The sequence below is a fragment of the Arachis hypogaea genome, chromosome 19, assembly GCF_003086295.3.
Source record: "Arachis hypogaea cultivar Tifrunner chromosome 19, arahy.Tifrunner.gnm2.J5K5, whole genome shotgun sequence".
Lineage (NCBI taxonomy): Eukaryota > Viridiplantae > Streptophyta > Magnoliopsida > Fabales > Fabaceae > Arachis > Arachis hypogaea.
This window is the reverse complement of record NC_092054.1, coordinates 5,977,101-5,999,383: the sequence shown is the minus strand read 5'-3', so window position 1 is coordinate 5,999,383 and position 22,283 is coordinate 5,977,101. Positions and strand designations below refer to the sequence as shown.

Genomic DNA, 22,283 nt, shown 5'->3' with positions numbered 1-22,283 from the left:
CATTCAACGGAAGTTGACTACGTTACCCCTCAAATTTCTTTGAAATCCTACTTTTGCATTTATAAACCATATTATGGGTTTAGCCACGTTTGATCCTAGATTTCTAGTAGTGAGTAGTCCAAGTCATAGAGTCAGCTTCACAGAAATTTTAAATAATAAATGTTTATTACTTTATTCATATTGGTAATACTTGTTCCAATGGATACAATAAGTTTATATAAAGCAAAGAATATAAATTTACAGTGAGTAAAAGAAAAATTGGTAGATATAATTATTAGGGATGAACGCGCATCGGATCAGATTAGATATGATCAAAATTTTGATCCGATCCCCACTAAAATTATCGGATCGGATCTAATATCTGCAGTTTTTAAAGTTGGATCCGATCCGCACATTTGCGGATCGGATATCAGATATATCCGTAAAATACCAAAATATTTTTAAAAACTTATTTTTATTAAAAAAATATCAAAAAAATTCATTTTTTCTATTCTTTTAAATATGTTTATTCTTAAAATAATATTAAACATACTTTTCTTAAATAATAAATTAAAATAATACAACATATATGATAATTATTAGTTGAAATAAAACATAAAAATAATATTTACTTATTTATTTCTTTATTTTTGCGGATACGCGGATATGCGGATCGGATATATGGATACCAACACAAAATTCGCAATCTGATCCGATTAATGTGCGGATCCGATCCGATCCGAAAGCCTTGCAGATGGAATCCATATCCGCAATTTTCGTATCGGATTCGGATGAACACTGCGGATATGCGAATCAGATCCGATCCATGAACACCCCTAATAATTATGGTAGATACAATCATCTTATCATCTGAACATAAGAAAAATGGGTCTAAAAATTAAAAATAGGTAACATTCTAATAAGAATAATATAATGTAAATTTGGACTCAATTTCAATTAGATATCAAATTCAAGTTACTCGGCTTGAATATATAAGGTTAGCTTGATGAAATCCAAGAGTACCGTAACATCAACAAATAATAAATAACTCATATATAGAATAAGTATAATGTCACTTTCAATAAGTTAAAAATAAAACATCATTTATCAACAACGTCTGAGTGTCTGAATTAAACATGACAATTTAGTCACATGCTCAGGCATTAAATTACAAATTATAGACCTGACTCAAGGAGTTTAAGGTAAAACTGAATCGAAGAGAAACTAGATGAAGGTGATGCATTGTTCTAGTGTAACAACGTGATTAAAATGAGCTGATATTAATGATTGCAATTATATTTACCAGTATAGCTATGTGCATATATAGGCATATAGCAGAGTAGGCACTACTATAGGTCTATAGCTAAGAGTTTGTTACACCAGAAAACAGAAATAACGGAAAGTTTCCTTTAACAGAAAGTACCTGAATTCTGTTAAAACTACATACACTCCTTCACTGACGGACACTTGAAAAATATATATATATATATATATATATATATATATATATATATATATATATATATATATATATATATATATATATATATATATATATATATATATCTGCATGAAATTTCTTATGCGATGAAGAAAAACTTGATGCAGAAAATATACATTTGGAGAACATGCAATAACTTCCGGAGAGAATGAAAACAAAATACAAGATATTGGAACATCAATTCCATCTGCTATCAACCTCATCAATGACCCATACAAGGGAAATTTTCTATTTTGTACCAAATTTTTGGGTCCTTCATGTGGACAGACTCTTTCCTCCTCATCTTTGCCTTTTATTCATGCAGACCTCATTACTCTTTACATATCCCAAAATCACTTGAATGGTTCAAGATTCACGTGGAAGAAGAAAATCTCTTCCTTCTTGAGGATTCAAGAAGCCACACACTAAAGACGCAGGTGATTTTCTAGTTTGAGACATTTTAGATAGGTGCAACCAAGCATTGAATTGCTACCAGTTTTTTCCGCACCACATAGGCTAGCAGTTTCAATAGTTTCAGGCAAGAAATTGTACTGCTTTCAGGGTCTTTTGGGAGCCCAATACCTGTACAGGAAACCAAAGTTTTTTATTCTCAAATTTACTATAAGAAGCATAATGACATAGTACCATAATTCTGGCAAAATATAGGAAATAGAACATCTGTTTTACGAAAAATGAAAACATCAACCTATGGAGCTAGCGTTGTGTTTATATACATATATTTGATGAATTTAATTTTTTTGCCAAAATTACCCACATCTGATGTCTTTCAGTAAGCACAACCAAGATATAATGGCCAACACACAAACAAGATGCTTGAAACTGCGCCTTTCTCAAAGTCAATATACATCAAGGAAGGAAGCCTTTTACAAGAACCATTAGTTTATCATCGAATGTTGCATTATCATATCCACGAAACGACATGCATCTTCTTGCAATCTTAGACTCTACATTTTAAAACAGAGATAACTATAATTAGACAGGGACAAGGAACAAGTACGAGCAATGATGGAAATTTTAAATAAAGCATAATATCAGCACAAAAAGCTATAAACAGTATGTAACCTTGATTATTTGCTTTCCTTGCAGCAGAAGCAAATTCTTTAATTGACATAGTGGGTGGTTCAAGAGATTCATTGGTATAGCAAGTTGCTCCATTCTTAAATAAACCTGAACAAAGCAAGGTAGGATTATTCAGTCAATAAAAATGTACAGAGACAGTGCAAGAGGTGGCTTTGCAAGACATGGACAATGCAAACTTAGTGCACCCCAATTCTTACCTTGCCTCAGCCATGTATTAATGTAGACAACTTAGTGCACCCCAATTCTCACCTTGCCTCAGCCATGTATTAATGTTGGCTCTTCAATCTTCAATATAATAATAAAAGCCAACATTTCATGTCTTTTTGCACTCAAACTATATAAGACCTTATGAGTATGAGTATATTAGAGATTGTAGATATTGACATAGAGAAGTATATTGGGATAGTAACATTCAATTTTGGCAAATGAAAAGAGTCAGATGAGCAATACATATCGAATTCCATGAGCGCAAATCTGGAAGACCCAATGCAAGAGTATGCTGAAAAACATAGTATCTTGTCAACAAATAAAATCTAGGTTTAGACCAGGGATTTACACACGGAATTAAGATAAATATAAAATATACTTTCATAAATATTATATATAGAAAAATAGACTGGAGCGCTTTTATCAAGGTGACAGAAATAAAAACAAAATTAAAATTAAAATAAGATGGCATAAGAAAAGTAAGCTATTTTTTCCTAATTGGTATGACTTTTTAGTTTTTACTAAAAAAGCAAGATAGTCCGTTTCATGAAGTATTGCCTACCCGAATGCCACTGACTTGCTTTCATTGCACACTACATGATGGTCGATGGAGTATGTATTAGGATGATAAAGACGAGGCGAATCTGCAATAATCCCTGATGATGGAGTATGCATTAGGACGATAAAGACGAGGCGGATCTGCAATAAACCATACAAATAATGTAAGCAATATAGAAGCGATCATGAAAAAGTTTACCGTTTTGTTATTTTCTAAGCATCTAATTTGTTATCCTTAAAAAATTGGAAAAAATGGCACCCATAAGAAATGAAAAGATAATAAATATTGACGTGGTGTATTAACAAGAGAATGAAAATGGTTGATGCAAAGGATTATAATAGGAGAGCAGTGAGTTTAGGGAAGAACAAAACAAAAACACTTACCAGGAATGAATTGAATCCCTGGGTGTTCCATCTCCTCCAGCTTACGCCTCAAAGAACATTCTTCCCCCATGTAGATATTTTCTATGGAGGCAAGCCAATGTTTTTCTGTGATATTCTCAAGCTTTTCACAGTCAGCAATTGCTAAAGTTTTGAGAGAGGTAAGATGGTGAAGCCCCTTGCAGTCAAGCGTCTCCAGATTTGGAAACTTGCGCAATATAAGACACTCAAGAGAAGCAGTAAGGTAACCCTCTCCTGGGAACGACTTTATATCAAAGCATGAAGCAAGCTTAAGATGGGTAAGGCATTCACTCTGCAAAACATTTGATGTAATCCAACTCGCTAGTTTCTCACACTCAATGACCTCAAGAGTTTTCAAACTCGGAGGGAGGCACTCCTCAGCAAAACAATCGATTTTTCGGCAATATTCTATATACAGCTCCTGTAGGTGGGGCGCAGCCAACCCTAGCGACGGCAAGGATACTAGACTGGGGCACTTTGAGATCCTTAAACAAAGAAGATTCGGAAGAGCCTGTGGTACCTCAACATTAAGTTTTTCCATGCTTTGGCATTTACTGATTACGAGTTCCTTGAGATTTGGAAGGGCCCCCAATTGAAACGACGACAGTGAACCACACCCCTCTACATGAATCTCCGTTAGTGACTTGTGTTGCAGTTGCTCGGAGAATGTTAATTTTTGAAGCCGGCAAATAATCTCCTGAAATTGATATGGCTGACTCACAGTTCATTATACGCAGACGACGGACACGTGGCGGTTGGATGTGCGGTAGCCACTCCAATACGGAATTCGCCAGCTGGGTTCCTGAAATTACTATATTGTGGCGGTAGTAGGATATGCGGTCGCCACTCCAATACGTGACTCTTGCGAAATACGTAGAAGAACCATCTACAAGTAATTGGTGAAGCTTGGGAGCCCTCGGCAGCGGACATGCAAGCTCTTCACAATCAGCAATGGTAAGTTCCTCCAGAGCCGGAAGGTGAGCAGGCAGATCTCCTCTTAACACCGGACAGCTTTTTAGTGAAAGGATTCTAAGCTTAGGAAAACCATCAAACTCATCAGGAAAATGCCATTCCCGCCAACCAGACATGCTCGTAATTTCCAGAGTTTCAAGAGACTCGAAGGGTGTCTTCTGCTGAAATGATCCATTTTTTTTGTTGTGAATCTCAAAATCAATTCTCTCCAACCCATCAAGATCAGAAAACTCCAGATGCCGTAAAAAGGGTAAACGTCCTAGTGAAGGAAGCTCACAACAATTCTTACAACGCTTCAGCCTCAATTTGGTCATATTGGAGTAGCAAGAAAGGCCTAACCAATCTGGGAATGTTTCACCTCGATAACCAACAATTGATAACTTTTTCAAGTTTTGATGAGGTTGTAACTTGTCAAGTATATCTCTTTCACTTTGAACATCATCAATGTCACCATCTGGAAGCCAATTCAACTTAGAGTGTTGATGTGCTTCTTGTTACCCATCTTTGCCTCCAAAACTTCACCGCTATTCTTGACATTCTCCAACTTGGAAATGCAAAATGAGCCACGGAGAATGTCCAGTGTTTCCAGTTCTCTTATCCCATTTTCTTCATACTCGCCGACAATATAATCACTTAAGAAGTTTAGATGCTTTAACTTGCTCATTCCCTTCGGCATCTCTTTCAGACGAGAAGCTCCTCGAATATCAAGGTGACGCAGGTTCACAAGATCTTCCATGCGGCGGGGAAGCATATCTAACTCATCACAATTCCTCAACTTCAAAGTTTGGAGATTGTATAAATTACATATTGACTCAGATAACGTCATAATAGGTGTGTCAGAGAGATTCAAGTAACGCAAAAGAATCAATTCACCTATTGAATCAGACAATAACTCTATAGAAGAGTGTTTAAATGACAAAACTCTTAAACACCCTAATTGTTGTTGTAAGAGCCAAGAATCGCTTTCAATATCAATTGATTGATCATGGCGAAGGAAAGTAAAATCTAAAAATGTTCTCAGGTGTACTGCTCCATTATTGGCCTCTCGAAATAATTTGATGCTATCCTCAAATTTTGTAGCATATGATAAATGACGAGTTTTGTTGTCTATCATGCATCGATTGCCAAATTCTTTAAGTTTGAAATAGAATTTCCCAGCAAAAAATGTTGCTAGATCGCGCATAAGATCATGCATTATAAATAACTTTCTGTTAGTACTAGCAGGTTGAAAAAACGACCTTGCAACTAATTCATCAAAATATGCACAGCCAATATTTTCTAAGGTGTTGTTTTCCTTTGGTTGTAAAAGATCTTCAGCCATCCATAACAAAATTAATTTGTCTTTGTCAAATTCATAATCCTCTGGATATAGTGAACAATAAACAAAACATCGCTTTAAATGTGAAGGAAGGTAATGATAACTAACTCTTAATGCAGGACTAACATCTTCCAGAGTTCCCAAATTTTACTATCAAGTACATTCTCCCAATCTCCTTCATTATACTTATTGCGCAATAAACCCCCAAGTGTCTTCACAGCCAAAGGTAACCCCTTACATTTTTCAACAATTTTTCTATCAATTGGCTCTAGAATTGCATATTGTTTAATACCAGTAGAAATGGATGAATGCTTCAAAAACACCGACCAACAATCTTCCTCCGACAATAAACTTAGTCGATAATGTAGACTGTTAGGTGCGAACACAGAAGCAACATTTCCGCTACGGGTTGTTAGGAGAATCTTACTCCCCTTATTCCCATAGTAAAAAGGTTTTAGAAAATTCTCCCACATGTCTCGTTGCTCATCCCAGACATCATCTAAAACAACAATAAAGGTCCTGTCAACTTCTTCTTCAAATCAGTCTGAAGTGAATCAAAGTTATCCGTGTTATAGGGAGAAGAATCTATTGCCCCTATTATTGTCCTTATAATATGAACAGGGTCAGGATTTTCAGCAACACACATCCATGCGTGTCAAATTTTCCCATGACTTTGGCATCATTGTAAACCAATTGAGCCAAAGTAGTTTTTCCTATCCCGCCCATACTCACAATGGGAATCACAGTTACATGTGATTCAGCATCGCAGGTATCATCTAACAGCAATTTGATTATGTTCTCCTTGTCTTCGTCCCGACCAACTACGTCAGAACTAACAACGACAGATGTGGATGGAATTCTCCAAGATGTGTCCAACTTGGCACTCTTTTCCAGTCCAAGTTTACCTTTTCGTCGTACAAGAGACTCTAGTTTGCCAACTATGACATTGACACCGCTATCTTCAATAATTGAATCAACAGGGCGAGACCAGTCATAAGAGTTACCTGGAGTGGCAGTGGCAGCTTTAGTGGAGAGTTCATCGAGGAAGTCATCAGCCATGTAGAGAGCATCTTGGAGATCTACAAGCCACTTCTTCACTCTATCGTTACGGAACTGCTTCAGCTCAGCATCATCAAGCACAGGATCAACATCACACAGAATTTCATCCAACCTTTCAAGCAACTCCAGGACAGAGTCATTTCCTTCCAGGACAGAGTCATCTTCAAGTATTGAAGATAGCTTCTTTGAGATAGCATCAACAAAAGAAGAGAGATAAGCTCCACCTTCAAGTTTTGAAGCCATGATTCAAAATCAAGTGCGGCAGATGATGAGAAAAGAATGAAAGGGGTTGAGAGAAGTTGTTGTAGCTAGATCGATGTAAAGTATTCAGTTCTCTAGGTTTTCTCAAGCAAAAGGAATCTCAAGTGTTTTCCGTTTGCAGAGCACAAATAATGAAGTAAAAATGTTCTTTGCTTTAGTAACTAGAGTAAGGTCGAGAGTTAAATTTACGAGTGAATATTCAATTGAGTCTCTGACAATTATTTCAAAGGAATAACGAAGTTGTTAATAAAAAAAATATTTTTATTTGTTTTTAATTTTTATTTTTATGAAATTGATTAGTTTCTGTTATACAAAGACTAATCAATCTTATAAAAATTAAAATTAAAATTAAAATTAAAAAATATTTTTTTTATTAAAGATTTCATTATCTTTTGAGATAATTGTCATGGATTGTTTATAATTTTTCTCTAAATTAATTATATAATATATAATATATTTAAAATACTATTAGATAATATGTAAGTTAATGTTAAATTTAGAAGTTATTTGTAAAAAATATTATACAATATATTTATTTGACAATTTATATATAATTTAATATTATTATTTAATAGAAAAATACAAAAAAGAATATAATTTTAATATAAAAAATAATTATATTTAACACATATTTTATAATTTAATTAAATAATTAATGATATGTATTTAATTTAATTGATTAAAAAAATTAAAATTTTATAGTAGCATATCAAAATTAATTTAAATTTTGTAATGGATGATAAATGATAATTAAAATAATAAAAATTAATTCAAAATTTAATAATTATAAAATTAATAAAATCATAGATAAATTGAATTATAAGTAATAAAAAAATCAATTAAAGTTTATTCACTAAAATTTATATAATTATTTTTTATTTTTGTTTTTTAAATTTTTACTTTTGTTTTTTATTTTTTTAGGTTATATTTAAATATTATAGTACAATGATAAAACTGTTAGATGAAATATAAATATAAATATGAATATTATTAATATTTTGATAATTAAAAACGATATTTAATTTTTTAATTTTATTTTTTATGAATAATGACAACATGTATTTTTAATAATATTATTAGAACTAAATAATATTAAAAAATATAAATTGTTGAAAGAAAGAAGAAGTGATATTTAACCGAGTATACAGTAAATTTATTGGTTAAATATCAAATTCTTAAATAAAATTTAGATTCATGCTTAATCAGTCATACTCGAATGTACTAAAACATATGTAAGAAATAAATAAAAATACTAAATTCTAAATTCTTAAAAAAATAAGTTTAAAAAATAATTTGACAATCAAAATAATTGCAAAATGTTATTTAATTAAACATTGGTTCTTCCTTACTAATTAAATATTGTAAATTTAACTATTTAGTTTTATTAACGAAACTTTGTTTTTTAAAATATATTGTTAGGATTTTTCTAACAGCTATATTTATTATTACTTTTAATTAAAGTTAATTTAATTTTTGTACGTTAGTCAAAATAGCTTTAAATTATAGCGCTACTAATAAGGTTTATTCAATCTAATAGTTACAGTTAAATTATAGCATTGCAATTGACATCAAATGGTGTTCAAACTTTTTCAAAATCTTTCTGCTCATCACTATTTAATTTATTGAACATTAATAATTTTCTTTATAAACCGTGGCAGCCTACCGGGACTTATGAATTTAAAAAATTCTTCATAAACCGTGGCTGGCTATAGGGTTTTTTGGGTATATTTTGTTGCTTGCTAAACCGTTGTGACCTACCACGATTTACGTTCAACACTTCTCCTTGCTAAACCGTTGATTACATGTAAATAGGAAACCGTGGTTAGCTCCCACGAATTACATAATAACAAAAAAGCACATGCAGGTAACGAAGTTCCAATTGTTGCAATCACGTAAAGCTTTTTCTTCTTTTATTTATTTGAGTACATTGCCCTTAGAATTATATATTATATATACTGGGGCTGGGCCAAAAACCTGCTCCACTAAAAATTCGTCCAGGTACGAGGTGGGTAATTACCTATCCTAAACAGATAGGGACGAAATGGGTATCACAGATTCGGATGGTATTGTTATTCCTATGACTAATATTAGTTTAGATATAAAATAAATACAAGAGAAAAGTATTGATTATTATCTAACATATTTTTCGTTAAAAGAAAATCACGCACCTCGAAAGACTACTAATGGGAGAAAGGCTTAACATAAGATTGTTGTATGAAGGTTAAAAAAAAAAGGATTTGGAGGAGGGGCCAATTAATGTTTGCTTCAAAACAACCATAGGATTTTTTTTTTCAAATCCTAGACGTCTAAACCAGCTTTGGAAATCTCTAAAGCCTTGTGGTATATATACCTTCTCTAAATCTTGATCAAGAAAAAGTTGTGTTGATTTTAAATTGCTGTACAAGCCAATTCTTGGCAGTAGCGATGCCAACAATTGTGAACCAGCACACTGACAACCAGTGGCGGAACTTGAAACAAAATTTTGGGGGGGCCAGATAGAAAATAATTGTCAAAATATTTTTAATATGAACCCCATTTAAGATAAGCTCGTCTAATCTGGTTTGGGTGATATTGCCAAATTTAAAGCCGTTTTTCAAGATCTCGTTCCAAAAAGTTAAGGTTAATGACGCCAGGACGTCGCTTGGATCACCAAAGGTTAACAACCCCACTATGGTGACATAGTTTAGATTCACCAATCTTGGCGAGGTTAGCAATCCCACTATGGTGAAAATAGCCATAAACCCATTTTAGTTGGCCAAGCCAAGGATGCACCTCTTACTCTCAAAGAGTCTAGAGGAAAATAAGCACACAACTTATTTCATATTCAAAAATCAACTTCAACTCTATTTCATAAATAAAAGGTACATGAGTTATTTATACTAGTGGGAGAAGGAAAAGCCTTCATAACTTGGACGATGTGGGACTAATTCATAACACAAAATTCACTATCTTAAACAATATGGGACTTGTATTCCCTTATTACAATTAACTAATATAATTAACCTACTAACTCTACTATCCACACCAAAAAGATTTCATTGACGAATCCATGCCAAAAACCTACACCCACAAATCAAATAAAATTTCACTAAAGCAAGGTGAAGGCCACAAGGACCGACCTTGCTCTGATACCAAACTGACGCCGAGATGTTGCTTGGGATACCAATCTTGGCGAGGTTAACGTCGCTTGGAATACCAATCTTAGCGAGGTTAACAACCCCACTATGGTGACATAGTTTAGATTCACCAATCTTGGCGAGGTTAGTAACCCCACTATGGTGAAAATAGCCATAAACTCACATTGGTCGGCCAAGCCAAGGATGCACCTCTTACTCTCAAAGAGTCTAGAGAAAAATAAACACACAGCTTATTTCATATTCGAAAATCAACTTCAACTCAATTTCATAAATAAAAGGTACATGAGTTATTTATACTAGTAGGGGAAGGAAAAGCCTTCATGACTCGGACGATGTGGGACTAAAATATAACACAAAGTTCACTATCCTAAACAATATGGGACTTATATTCCTTTATTACAATTAACTAATATAATTAACCTACTAACTCTACTTGCTCATGCGTCAGTTAAAGTCATCAGATGTAATTTTTTGAACTTTTGAAAGTTATATCTCACTTTCTTTGTGATTCATTAAAGTAGAAGAACTATCTACAGGTGTTGATATTGTAAAAGTTATATGTTCTCCTTCTTAAATATTAGTCTTTCTCTTAAAAAATGTATCAATTCTTTGATTTTTCATTATTATTTTATATAAAAATTTGTAAAATATGTAAAGAAGAATTTAGAAGGACAAATATTAAAATTTATAATATTTATTGAATTTTTTTTATCAATTTATACAAATACAATAATATTAATACTTATTGAATATTCTATTATTTTTTATTATATAAAAAATTAAATTAAATAAATAGTAAAATATAAAATAATATTAAATTAAATAAATAAAAATATCTATTTTTTATATTTGAACTTAAAGATAGAGAGAGTGTTGTTTATTGAATTTATTAGATACTTTAAGTCATAGTAAAGTATTTAAGTCAATTGAACTATTTTTTATCTTCTGAAAAAATACTACTAAATTTTTTATAAAAAGTTTGGGGGGGCCATGGCCCCCCCTTGTCTGAACTAAGCTCCGCCACTGCTGACAACACAACTCTTCCCTCTTCTATCCACATTTCACACATTTGTACATAATTAACTTGCTGACATGTATAGAGTTATATAGATGGTTAGCTTTCTGTTAGTAACTACTTACTGTATTTATGTCAAGTAGAATAGTTAGTTAGTTGTATTCATACTATATATAGCTGGACTTGTAACATCAACAATTTAAAATTCACTAATCAAGTTTTCAATCTATGCAATTCACATTGAGAATTCAGAATTCAGAAACTCTCTTCTCTTGTTCTTGAATGTTCAATGTTCATCCCTTGTTGCTCATAGTTGGAACCAATTTTTCACAACAATAATGAACACTAATATTTAATTTAGTCATGCTACATGTTAGAATATAATTAAGATCAATTAGGATTAATTAGAATTATTTAATATATCTGAATATTTATTATAGAATATTACGTCTTTATTATTACGATTCTCCTTATAAATACCCTTCTATATTGTATTATTCCAGATAACTTGAATACAGTCAATAATATGTTAATAATATAAGTGTTTAATCAAATATTAATTGATCTTAATTATATTCTAACACTACATACTACAATAACTAGTATATATAATTTTCCTTCTTTCAATTCAATTATTAGATAAATTATTATGATAATCTCACTAAACATACAAGACACAAAACTTAATTATTCGATGATAACTGAATATAACAGATCTTGTTATATATAATAAAATGCAAAGCAACAAATTAAAAGATAAAATAGCTAACTTGCTAGCTATTGTTACAACAAATTGAACTTAAAATGCAACATAATTCCGAAGCTATTTTATTTTACTTTAGTACAGTGGTAATAGTATTAATTAGAAATGAACTATGAACCTACCTAGCTATGGGAGTGATATCAGTACTAATCAAGTTTAGACTCACCTGCCCAACCAAATCTTCATTTTGAAGGTCACAACTAGTATGTTTTCGAGCTAATTCTGCAGCCAAACACTCCTTTAGCTCTTTCACTATATCACTCATGTATGGTCTTTCCACTGAAATGGCAGACACAGAGGTCATTGCTATTTCAACTGCTCTCCATGCAGAGTTGCTGTCGAAATCCTTTTGTAATCTTGAGTCAACAATTTTTGTTATATCCCCTCTAGTAACCATTGTATTAATACGCTGACTTATATGATGAATCATGTCTTCCCTTACCATTACTACCGGCTGACCTGTGATTATCCTTAAAAGAACTACTCCAAAACTATACACATCACTTTTTTCTGTCAATCTGTTTGATGTTGTATACCTAGCACGGCGAATCAAATAATAATGTGCATTTGTTAGTTAATTTTTTTTATCTCTAATCAAATTTCTTTCAATAATCAAAGGTATGGATAACTAATCATATCATTGAAATGAAACACATACTCAGGATCTAGGTAGCCTGGAGTTCCCGCTACAATTGTCGACACATGCGTATCGCCGTCAGCCGCAAAGCATTTGGACAATCCAAAATCAGCAAGTTTGGCATGGAAGTTTTCATTTAATAGAATATTTGTGCATTTTACATCTCTGTGGATTATAGGTGGCTTACAACCATTATGCAGATATTCCAATCCTGGATTTAAGTTTCCACCATGCATGTATAGATAGTTATCAGTTAACAACTAAAATTTGACAAAGAAATAATTAAATTTACATATAAATTATTTTTCTTGCGCTAACCTTGGGCAGCTTCTAATGCTATTCGAAGTCTATCTTCCCAATTCAAGCACAATCCCCCATTGTTTTTTCCTTTATTGAAAAACAAGAGATTGCACAGTGTTAGAAGCTTTTAACATATATTTGTTGAATAACATGAGTAGAAAAAAATATATATTTTTTATTATATTTTATTATGAAGTAATAAACTATTTTTAATTAAAAAAATTAAAAATATAAGATAAATTACAAATTTTAAAATATAGCAATTTATTTTCAAATCTCATAAAATTATATAGACTTTTTAACTATTTTAACTATAGGAGTCACTCAGATAAAAGTATTTAAAATATTTTTATTTAAAGATAATTTTTAATAATTAAAATTTAATATATATATATATATATATTTTAGTTATTTTTTATAATAAAAATATTGTAACCATTTTTATAAAAAGATATTAATTTAAACCAATTCAAAATTTAGTTTATTGATTTTTTTAATCAAACCGATTTATCCAATTTAATTTTGACAAAAATAATACTATATAATCGATTGTTAAATTTTAATTACTACAAAATATCTTTAAAAAAATATTTGAAGTATCTTCATATGAGTAACTCCCTCCAACCATACTAAATTAGAAATAATTGTATGTGATTATTATACCTGAAAGATGTTCATCTAAGTTTCCATTTGACATATATTCATAGATGAGTCCTATATTAGTGTCTTCATTGCAGTAACCAATAAGAGAAGTCAAATTTCGGTGATGTACTCTCATTAGAAGCTTAACCTGCCATTCAAAAGCCATTCAAATACAGCAACAATATAATTTAGATTGAGGTTTCTTTCACTTATGGATATTTTGAGCACTTGCCTCTGCAACAAATTGTTGATATCCATGAACTGAAGATAGGGAAAGCATCTTGACAGCCACTTGAATGTCCTCAATAAAGCCGTGGTAAACTGTTCCGAACCCACCTCTGCCAAGAATCCTATCAAAGTTGTTCGTCATTTTAATAACCTCACTAAATGAATATTGTCGTTGCCTGGATTCCAATTCTGACCCCTTTATGGAATTACGCCGCTTCCCAAGAATAATGTTTGTAGCAGCAGCTGATTGTGATGAAAAATTTCAGTTATTCGCAGATATTTCGAGTTATGGAAATCAAAACCCACTCAACCAAACTTCACTCATTTGTTTCATAAAAGATTGCATATATATGACAGTTAGGAGCAGTTACCATATCGCTTGCTTTGGCGAAAGATTATAACTGCTGCTGTAATCACTAGAACCACCAATATCCCTGCAATTGATGTTACCACTGCAATAACTACATTATTCTCTTTCTTTCTTGTATCATTTGTTTGCGGGTTGCATGAAGTTGATGCACATAGATTTGGATTTTTCCCCACACTAGAATAAGCATTGTTAGGACAACAAAGTCAGAGCAAGGTTATGTTTGGTTACTCATAACTTCTTAGGAAATTGTGCGAGTAATTATTATTGGAGGAACTAAATAAAAGAGAAAGCTAGTTCAAGGCATCATTATTTAATAATTAGTAGTAGTATGATATATATAAGCAAAGCATCTTCAATGTCAAGTATATATTATTGATTCTTTGTTTTAAGTATTTATATCAAGGATAATATACCTCAAGGATAATAGACCATCACTTTGTTTTTGAAGGAGTTCATTTGAAACTGAACCTGTTAGGTTGTTGTTCGTCAAGTTTCTGCAAAAGCAGAAGACAAATATAACATCCTTGTCAAATTTTATAACCAATAAAATCATGTGGACTTACAAGTATCCCAGTGATTGCAGTTGTGCCAAAAAAGATGGAATACTCCCACTTAAGTCATTGTTTGATAAATCTCTGAAATGGCAATTCAAATGCACAGTTACAATTCAAAAAGAGAGAGGGGGAAAAAAATAACACAAATGTAATCAAATTATTGAATTGCATTATGTATATATGAACCAAATGAGATGAGATGAGATAGATACTCACAAAGACTTTAACATGGTAAGCTTGGAAATATCAGCAGGTATATGTCCGGTTAGTCCACTTGAAGACAAATTCCTTTAATATTCCATTTCCAAAAATATTAATTATTATTTCAATAATAAATTTATGCTTGGTTTTTATAATTAAACGGTTAAATGTTTTCTAATTTATGTATTATTATTTAATGAATTGTAAGCTTACAAGGATGTGATTCTTTGAAAGCCATTAAAAGAGCTACACTCTACACCATCCCACTTGTATGTAGTGGGGGCACATGGATCTCCTTGCCAGTTTCTACTGTCCACCTTATAAGTCCTCTTGATATTTGTGACTGCATCCACTGGTGCATCATAATCAAGATTAAGACAAACAAAGCTAAATAATATGCTTACAAGAATGGAAAGAACAATCTAAGTTTAGACAAATATCAGCAGCATATATACCTTCATCTTTTTGGGTTTCTAACTGTTAGGATTTGGTTGAATTAGTCCCACATTGCTCAGGATAGCAAATGGAGTGGGTGGCCTAAGCTATAAATATGAGGCTAAGTTCTTCATTTGTTTTTGCACCAGTCAGAAACACTTTAAGCTTGTATCTGATTTTTCTTTTCCTCTGTACTCTTTGATTAGAGAGTGTTGTGAGGTGTAGTTAGATATTTGCTTTGAAAGAGTGTGGGTGTACTGGGGTGCCGGTGAGAGAAAGAAGTCTATGTGTTGTAACAATTTTCACATAGTGATATTCTCTGGTTGTCATTTGACAACGGCCGTGGTTTTTTCTCCGGTAATTGGAGTTTCCACGTTAAATTCTTGTGTTGTGATTGTGTCTATTTTATTTCTCTGTCAAAGGTGTTTTCTCAAGGGGGAATTGTGTCTTATTCCCAACAAGTGGTATCAGAGCTTCGGTTCGGTGGGATTTATTCTTAGTATGCTCTGTGGTTGCAGCCTAGTCTAATCTCTTTGGTTGCTGTTGTTGTTGCTGGAAGGCAGTGTGACTCTGTGAGAGTGCAGTTTGGAAAAGGTTCTGGCTAAGGAAAGACTTGGTATTTAAGTGTGTCCATTGTGACCCACCTCTCTTTCCTGGGGACCCTTCCTAGTGCACGGTCTACAGTTGAGTTATAATATTCCAGTATACGGTTGCAACAATGTCAGGATATTCAAGTGCTGTGAAGCTTGAAATAGAGAAATTTGATGGAAGAATCAATTTTGGCTTGTGGCAAGTACAAGTCAAGGATGTGTTGATACAATCAGGTTTGCACAAGGCGTTGAAGGAGAAGATCTCTGGTTGCTCTCTCTATGAGAGAAGATGATGTTCTCTAGAAGACAAGAAGTATCCTCATGGTATTACCGCACTGCCATGGATAAGGATAAGTTGTGGCAATCGGGTCCACAATTGCACACGGGCATTGGTTGGCGTTGAGATGCAAGGTGTGTGGCGGAGTTAGGTCGATGGCTGAAGAACTTCCAGGAAAAGCCAATTTGGAAGTTGCACCATGAATTTTCAGCAAGGTTTCGATCTGTACCAAGGCGAAATTCTTGGAGTGGTCTAATTCCAAGTGAGTATACTTTCATGGTGGAGTATGATAGTTCTCTGAACTATGATTGTCGGTATAGACAATGGCAGCAAAGAATTGTCGGTGTTGACAATGGAAGCTGAAGATGTGTGACTATTTCAATCAAGGTGGAGATTGTTAGGATTTGGTTGAATTAGTCCCACATTGCTCAGGATAGCAAATGGAGTGGGTGGCCTAAGCTATAAATATGAGGCTAAGTTCTTCATTTGTTTTTGCACCAGTCAGAAACACTTTAAGCTTGTATCTGATTTTTCTTTTCCTCTGTACTCTTTGATTAGAGAGTGTTGTGAGGTGTAGTTAGATATTTGCTTTGAAAGAGTGTGGGTGTACTGGGGTGCCGGTGAGAGAAAGAAGTCTATGTGTTGTAACAATTTTCACATAGTGATATTCTCTGGTTGTCATTTGACAACGGCCGTGGTTTTTTCTCCGGTAATTGGAGTTTCCACGTTAAATTCTTGTGTTGTGATTGTGTCTATTTTATTTCTCTGTCAAAGGTGTTTTCTCAAGGGGGAATTGTGTCTTATTCCCAACACTAACTGTGATGAGAAATCCTTCACTAGATAAATCTCAAGAGCATTGATGATGGGTGGAAGGGAGGAAGATTCTGTCCGGAAAAGTGAAATGTGATGCCTTTTGCCTTCATACGAAGGGCCTCTAGTATATCTGGTGAGTTCAGAAGCATATGTGAGTCCCACATTTTCCCAATAAGGCAAGCCATTTATGGTGACATTGAATGATCTTGTTTGATTTGCACCCAGCTGCTGAAGCTCAGTGAAGTGTAAGTAGAAATAGTATTGGTGCTGAGCTCCATTATTGTTATCTGCAAAATCATCCTCCCAATGGAAGTCTAATGAGGCAGTAGCATTTTTTGGTGTAGCTGCAGTCTTCAACACAACTGCTGGTGGTTTAAAGTGATTCTGATCAAACTCATCATTGCTAAGACTGCTGCTTAATTGTGTCCACTTGTCGTCCCAATAAGGCTCCCATATTCGGTCATATATATCATCTTTATACCTGTATACCAACATAACTTCAACAGCAACAACAACGATAATAAATTTTAATTTTTTCTATTAAACCATCCTCACTTGCATCACCACCACTCTTTCCACAACAAAAACAAAACCTTTCAAGTTAGCATCTTTCTTAGATATATTAATAGAAAATTTTCTTACATACTTTGGCATATAATATAATTAATTCTAAAAAGATGATTAAAAAAGTTAAAAAATAATTAAAAATAAAATATAAAAAATACAGTATAAAATTATAAATAAACTTCATTAATCATGATGTATTGAAAAATATATATTTAATAAGTCGATGTTGTTGTGTCAAAGTTAAATGTGCTCGAAAATATTTTAGGCAATTTATTTAAAGGATTATGAAATAAAATAATAGTAATAAAAAGATTACTGAATATTTATAATTGAAAATTATTATTATTATTATTATTATTATTATTATTATTATTATTATTATTATTATTATTATTATTATTATTATAGTCTTAATCTTTTAGACAATAAATTTGTATTATTTTTATATAATAATAAAAATAATGCTAGATAACTAAATTTTTTAACAGTTATATTAAGTATATATTAAAATTAAATCAGCTATCAAAATTAGTCATTAATATAAAATATATATTAAAAATAAATTAAACAATATATATTTATACATAAATACATAATAATTCACTTTAGTACAAATATTATTTTTATTTTTTAAATTATTTTATTTATCTTAACTCTACACTCTAAATCATAAAATATTAACTCTAGATTCTAAATTATAAACTAAATCCTAGAGTTTTTTTTTTTTTTTTACCAAAATAGAGAGATTCGAATCCGCGACTTCTTAAGTGAGTATAAAAAGACTATGTCATTTAAGTTATAACTGATTGGCTACTAAATCCTAAAGTTTACTAACTAACCATTAATTCTCTATATTTTTTTATTCAAATAATAATGAGATGGGTACATATATTATAAACTAAAGACTCATCTTTACGGTTTTTTCTTTATTTCCTTTGTATTTTATAGTTTGTTAGGATAGGATGAATTCAACCCACGTAACAACTAATAAGTTTCTATAACTATTAACTGTCGAAATATGAATCAATTAATTTTTTGTTAAAAAAAAAAGGACTTGCCTGTATGTTAAGTTGGTGATACCAAAATCCAACCTTCGGAATCGTGCCAATGACGTAGTTGGATCTTCAGTGATATAAGTAGCATTGTTCAAAATCCTCATTTCTATGACTGAAATGAATGGCGTCCCACTGTTTGTGTCAACCAAACAGATATGGACATAATCCAGCGATAGAGTGTGAATGATTTCATAGTTTATGCTGGCTGATGAATTTGTGAATTTCACATTGTCCCATAAATGAACTCCAAGATAAAGATCAAATTGTGGAAGCTTATTAAGACCATCGTAGTTTCCGTACAGGAAACTAGCTCTGATTAAATATCTAGTAGCACTTGTTACATTTATTCTGTAACAGTTTCTTGTTCCATAAGGAAAGCTCCGAAGATAAGTAAAGTATTGTTGATGAGTAGTCTTATCTTGGGGCGACACAGTTTTACTTACTCCAGAATCAATGAAATTAGCATCTGAAATGTAATTGATTCCTGTATTCTTCTCTGTGTAGTTAGAATTTTCAGGTAATCCACAGTCTATGCTAATAAATCCTGGTGATAGAAACCATTAATTGAACTTATTACATTAAAGAAATTATGAAGCTTAAAATAGTGATTCTTGAAATTTTAATAAGTAACCAAACCTGATTGATCCTGGCCTTGGATCGTTGCTACGAAAGAAAGAGCTCCAAGCAGTAGAAAAAGGGAATTTGTGATAATCTTCGCCATTGCATATCCTGATTTGTTTGGGGTGACAAAGATTACGAGTGGTTCAGTGCTGCTATTTAACAAAAGTTCAAGATGTTTAATATACAAATTATGTGATATTATAAAGTTGACCTGTAAGGAGAAAGAAAGAAATTTCCTAAGTCAGCTTCTATTTTGTTGACCTTATACTTTTTTGTTGACCTAAGTCAACTTCTATTATTCATTCCTAGGATTTATTTACTTATTTTGTAGGAATAGTTTATTATTGCTTTAATATATACTGTAATTGATAGTCCCATCATGCCAGAAATCATTGAAGCGGATCAGTTTGGAAAACTCTATTTCTAATTTAGTGATGATCAAACATTATTAATGTGATTAATTGTAAAATTATTATTTTGATTTTAATTTTTATATGTTGATTGAAATAATTTTGCAATGCAGGTTTTATAATGGGCCAATTTTCAGCCTTAGTGTTAAATTGATGTGACCATGGCAAAAATAAAATTTTATTTTTTGGGTCGAATAGAAAAGAAAATTCGAAGCCCAGTATGAAATCTAAATTCAGCCTTATATGAAATGAATGTTGGTTGAATTGTTTAATTGGGCCAGTTTCTATTAACATCATCATTAAGCCCATATTAAACTAAAGATCCAATGCTTGATCCGAAACCAATCTTGAGAAGAAAGCAAAATGCTTCCAACGGATCTCTCTTTATTCAAGTGATAGAATTCAAAATTTATCAAGAAGAGTTAATACTTGTATTGGAAACATGAGAGAGATTATACAATTGATATGATGACATCATTAATGCTACACGCCACCAAGAAAGAAAAGGAGAGTAGGAATTAGTTCAGTTTGTTTTAATTTATTCAAATCCATTACATGCTTTTATTTCTACTTTATCTTCTCTCTCATCTCTCTTCTCATTTTCGGTCACTTCCATCACAGCAACCATGGAAGCTTTTGCAAGCTATCAAGATGAAGCTAGGAGCAAGCTAAAAACCATCACAATGATGACAAGAAAAAGAAAACTAAAAGTATGCTGTGGCTAAGATTCTCATCACTTATGGTAAGATTTGGTGAAGAGATTTTGGCTTCTCCATACCAAAAATGGTTGAAGAAGATCTCGGCCAGCAAGGAGAAGATCCTTGGAGGGATGGCTTGTCTCTGATTCTGCTCAACTACCACAGAAGGTAGCTAGGGTGGCTACGTGATGGAAGAGGCAGAGATTGGAGCAGATGAAGTTGTCATCATCAAGCATGCATCAAGGGCTAGAAGTTCATCTTGGAGTGCAAGGCAAGATGGATGGCTCGGATTGGTGATGTTGGTGACCAAGGAAGAACCAGAGGTAATTGCATGTTGGTTATTGCATTCGGTTACCTCTCATCTCTCTCTGGCCGAACCGGTTTGCTTGAAGTAGAAGAAGATTAGCTTGGTTTGTTTGTTTTCAACCGTGGAGGCTTCTCCCTATAAGTAAGGGTGAACAGCCAGGGTTTGAAGCAAGGAATAAGTAGTGAGAGTGCAAGGCACAGAGTTCTCATAACAAATAGAGCTAACAGAAGTTCTTCTCCTTCAATGTTTCATTTTGTATTTTTCTGTTTAATTTTGTCATGTCTTGAGTCTCATGGAAAAAGGCAAACAGTGAGGTTTGTATGAAAAAAAATAGAGCGGAAAAAGGCAGAGAGTGCAAAATTAAAAGAAAAAGCCATAGATGTCCTTAGAGTTTCTTTGTACATCTGTGTTGTATTTCATGATTCTGTGGGAATCCCCTTGTAAGTTGGGTTAGCACTTTACAGTTGAAAGCTTGGCAGTGACCAAGTCAAGTTCAGTTTTTGGGTTTTAGATTCTGGACTTGTCCCAGATAGGAAGGGTAGTTCCTAGGGAGAATTGGTGTTTGTAATCAAAGATGATTATAGTGAAATTCCATCATTGTTGTGATGGAGACTGGATGTAGGCTTCATTGCACTTAGCAGCTGAACCAGGATATATCTGGGTGTAATTTTCTCTCTCTTCTACTCCATTTCTATTTCTGCTGCACAGGAGATAAAACCGAAAATATCTCGTGCCAAGTGACGAGACAAAAAGAAAAGTCTCGTGGCTAGGGACGAGACAAAAATAAAAAAGTCTCCAGAAGTTGTTTCAAAAATCAGCAAGTGTTATTAAGTGAAAAAAGGGGCTAAGATTCAACCCCCCTTTCTCTTAGCCACTGAAAACTATCAATTGGTATCAGAGCTTGGTCTCAAAGAGATCAAGCTTTGCAGCTTGGAGAAAAGATCCAGATGGCAGAGAACAGTGGCTCAAACCTAGTGTCCTAGAACTTAACAGAAGGACAGTCAAGCAACAGACCTCCTCTTTTCAATAGGAAAAATTATACCTATTGGAAGGAGAGAATGAAGATCTTTGTGCAAGCAGTGGATTACAGATTGTGAAAAATCATATTGGAGGGTCCTCAATATCCAACTGTCACAAGCGCCGAAGGAGTAGTCTCTCTTAAACCTGAAGCAAGCTGGACAAAGGAAGACAGAAAGAAGGTGGAACTCAATGCCAAGGCTATCAACTTGCTCAACTGTGCCATCAGCTTCGAGGAATACCGACGGGTATCACGATGCACAACAGCAAAGGAAATATGGGACAAACTTCAAGTCACCCATGAAGGAA

The 22,283-nt window shown here is 32.9% G+C and overlaps 2 protein-coding genes across 9 annotated transcripts in view; both read right to left on the bottom strand.

The window, feature by feature from the left end:
• Positions 1-1,564: 1,564 nt before the first annotated feature.
• LOC114924019 (putative disease resistance RPP13-like protein 1) overlaps positions 1,565-22,283 on the bottom strand; it is a 57,712-nt gene continuing 36,993 nt past the window's right edge. Inside the window, exons 2-7 of one of the 8 annotated variants that reach the window (XM_072226805.1) lie at positions 3,330-3,466; positions 3,011-3,059; positions 2,758-2,894; positions 2,543-2,647; positions 2,235-2,424; positions 1,565-2,041 (exon numbers count right to left, since the gene is read on the bottom strand). In XM_072226805.1, the coding sequence (XP_072082906.1) occupies positions 3,387-3,466 (80 nt within the window). In that variant the 3' untranslated portion in view covers positions 1,565-2,041; positions 2,235-2,424; positions 2,543-2,647; ... (1 more) ...; positions 3,011-3,059; positions 3,330-3,386. Of the gene's footprint in view, positions 2,042-2,230; positions 2,425-2,542; positions 2,648-2,757; positions 3,060-3,329; positions 3,467-22,283 lie in introns of all 8 variants that reach the window. The other 7 variants (XM_072226808.1, XM_072226804.1, XM_072226803.1 and 4 more) reach the window with 7 other exon arrangements.
• On the bottom strand, positions 12,280-19,752 carry LOC112775583 (senescence-induced receptor-like serine/threonine-protein kinase). Its single transcript, XM_072227383.1, has 13 exons — positions 19,558-19,752; positions 18,921-19,465; positions 17,304-17,836; positions 15,398-15,571; positions 15,200-15,271; positions 14,993-15,064; positions 14,843-14,923; positions 14,431-14,603; positions 14,064-14,302; positions 13,853-13,979; positions 13,208-13,276; positions 12,911-13,100; positions 12,280-12,788 (listed from the first exon to the last, which is right to left on the bottom strand). The coding sequence occupies exons 1-13, from the start codon at positions 19,640-19,642 to the stop codon at positions 12,371-12,373; spliced, it is 2,778 nt and encodes a 925-aa protein (XP_072083484.1). The 5' UTR covers positions 19,643-19,752; the 3' UTR covers positions 12,280-12,370.

Bases quoted from the DNA above. Each gene is read 5' to 3' on its own strand.
- LOC112775583 (XM_072227383.1), bottom strand. From the start codon at position 19,642: ATGGCGAAGATTATCACAAATTCCCTTTTTCTACTGCTTGGAGCTCTT. The intron at 17,837-18,920 runs GTCCTTTTTTTT...ATGGTTTAATAG, and splicing joins CCAACTTAACATACAGGCAA to AAAAAATTAAAATTTATTAT. The intron at 13,277-13,852 runs GTATAATAATCA...TTTTCAATAAAG, and splicing joins CTTAGATGAACATCTTTCAG to GAAAAAACAATGGGGGATTG.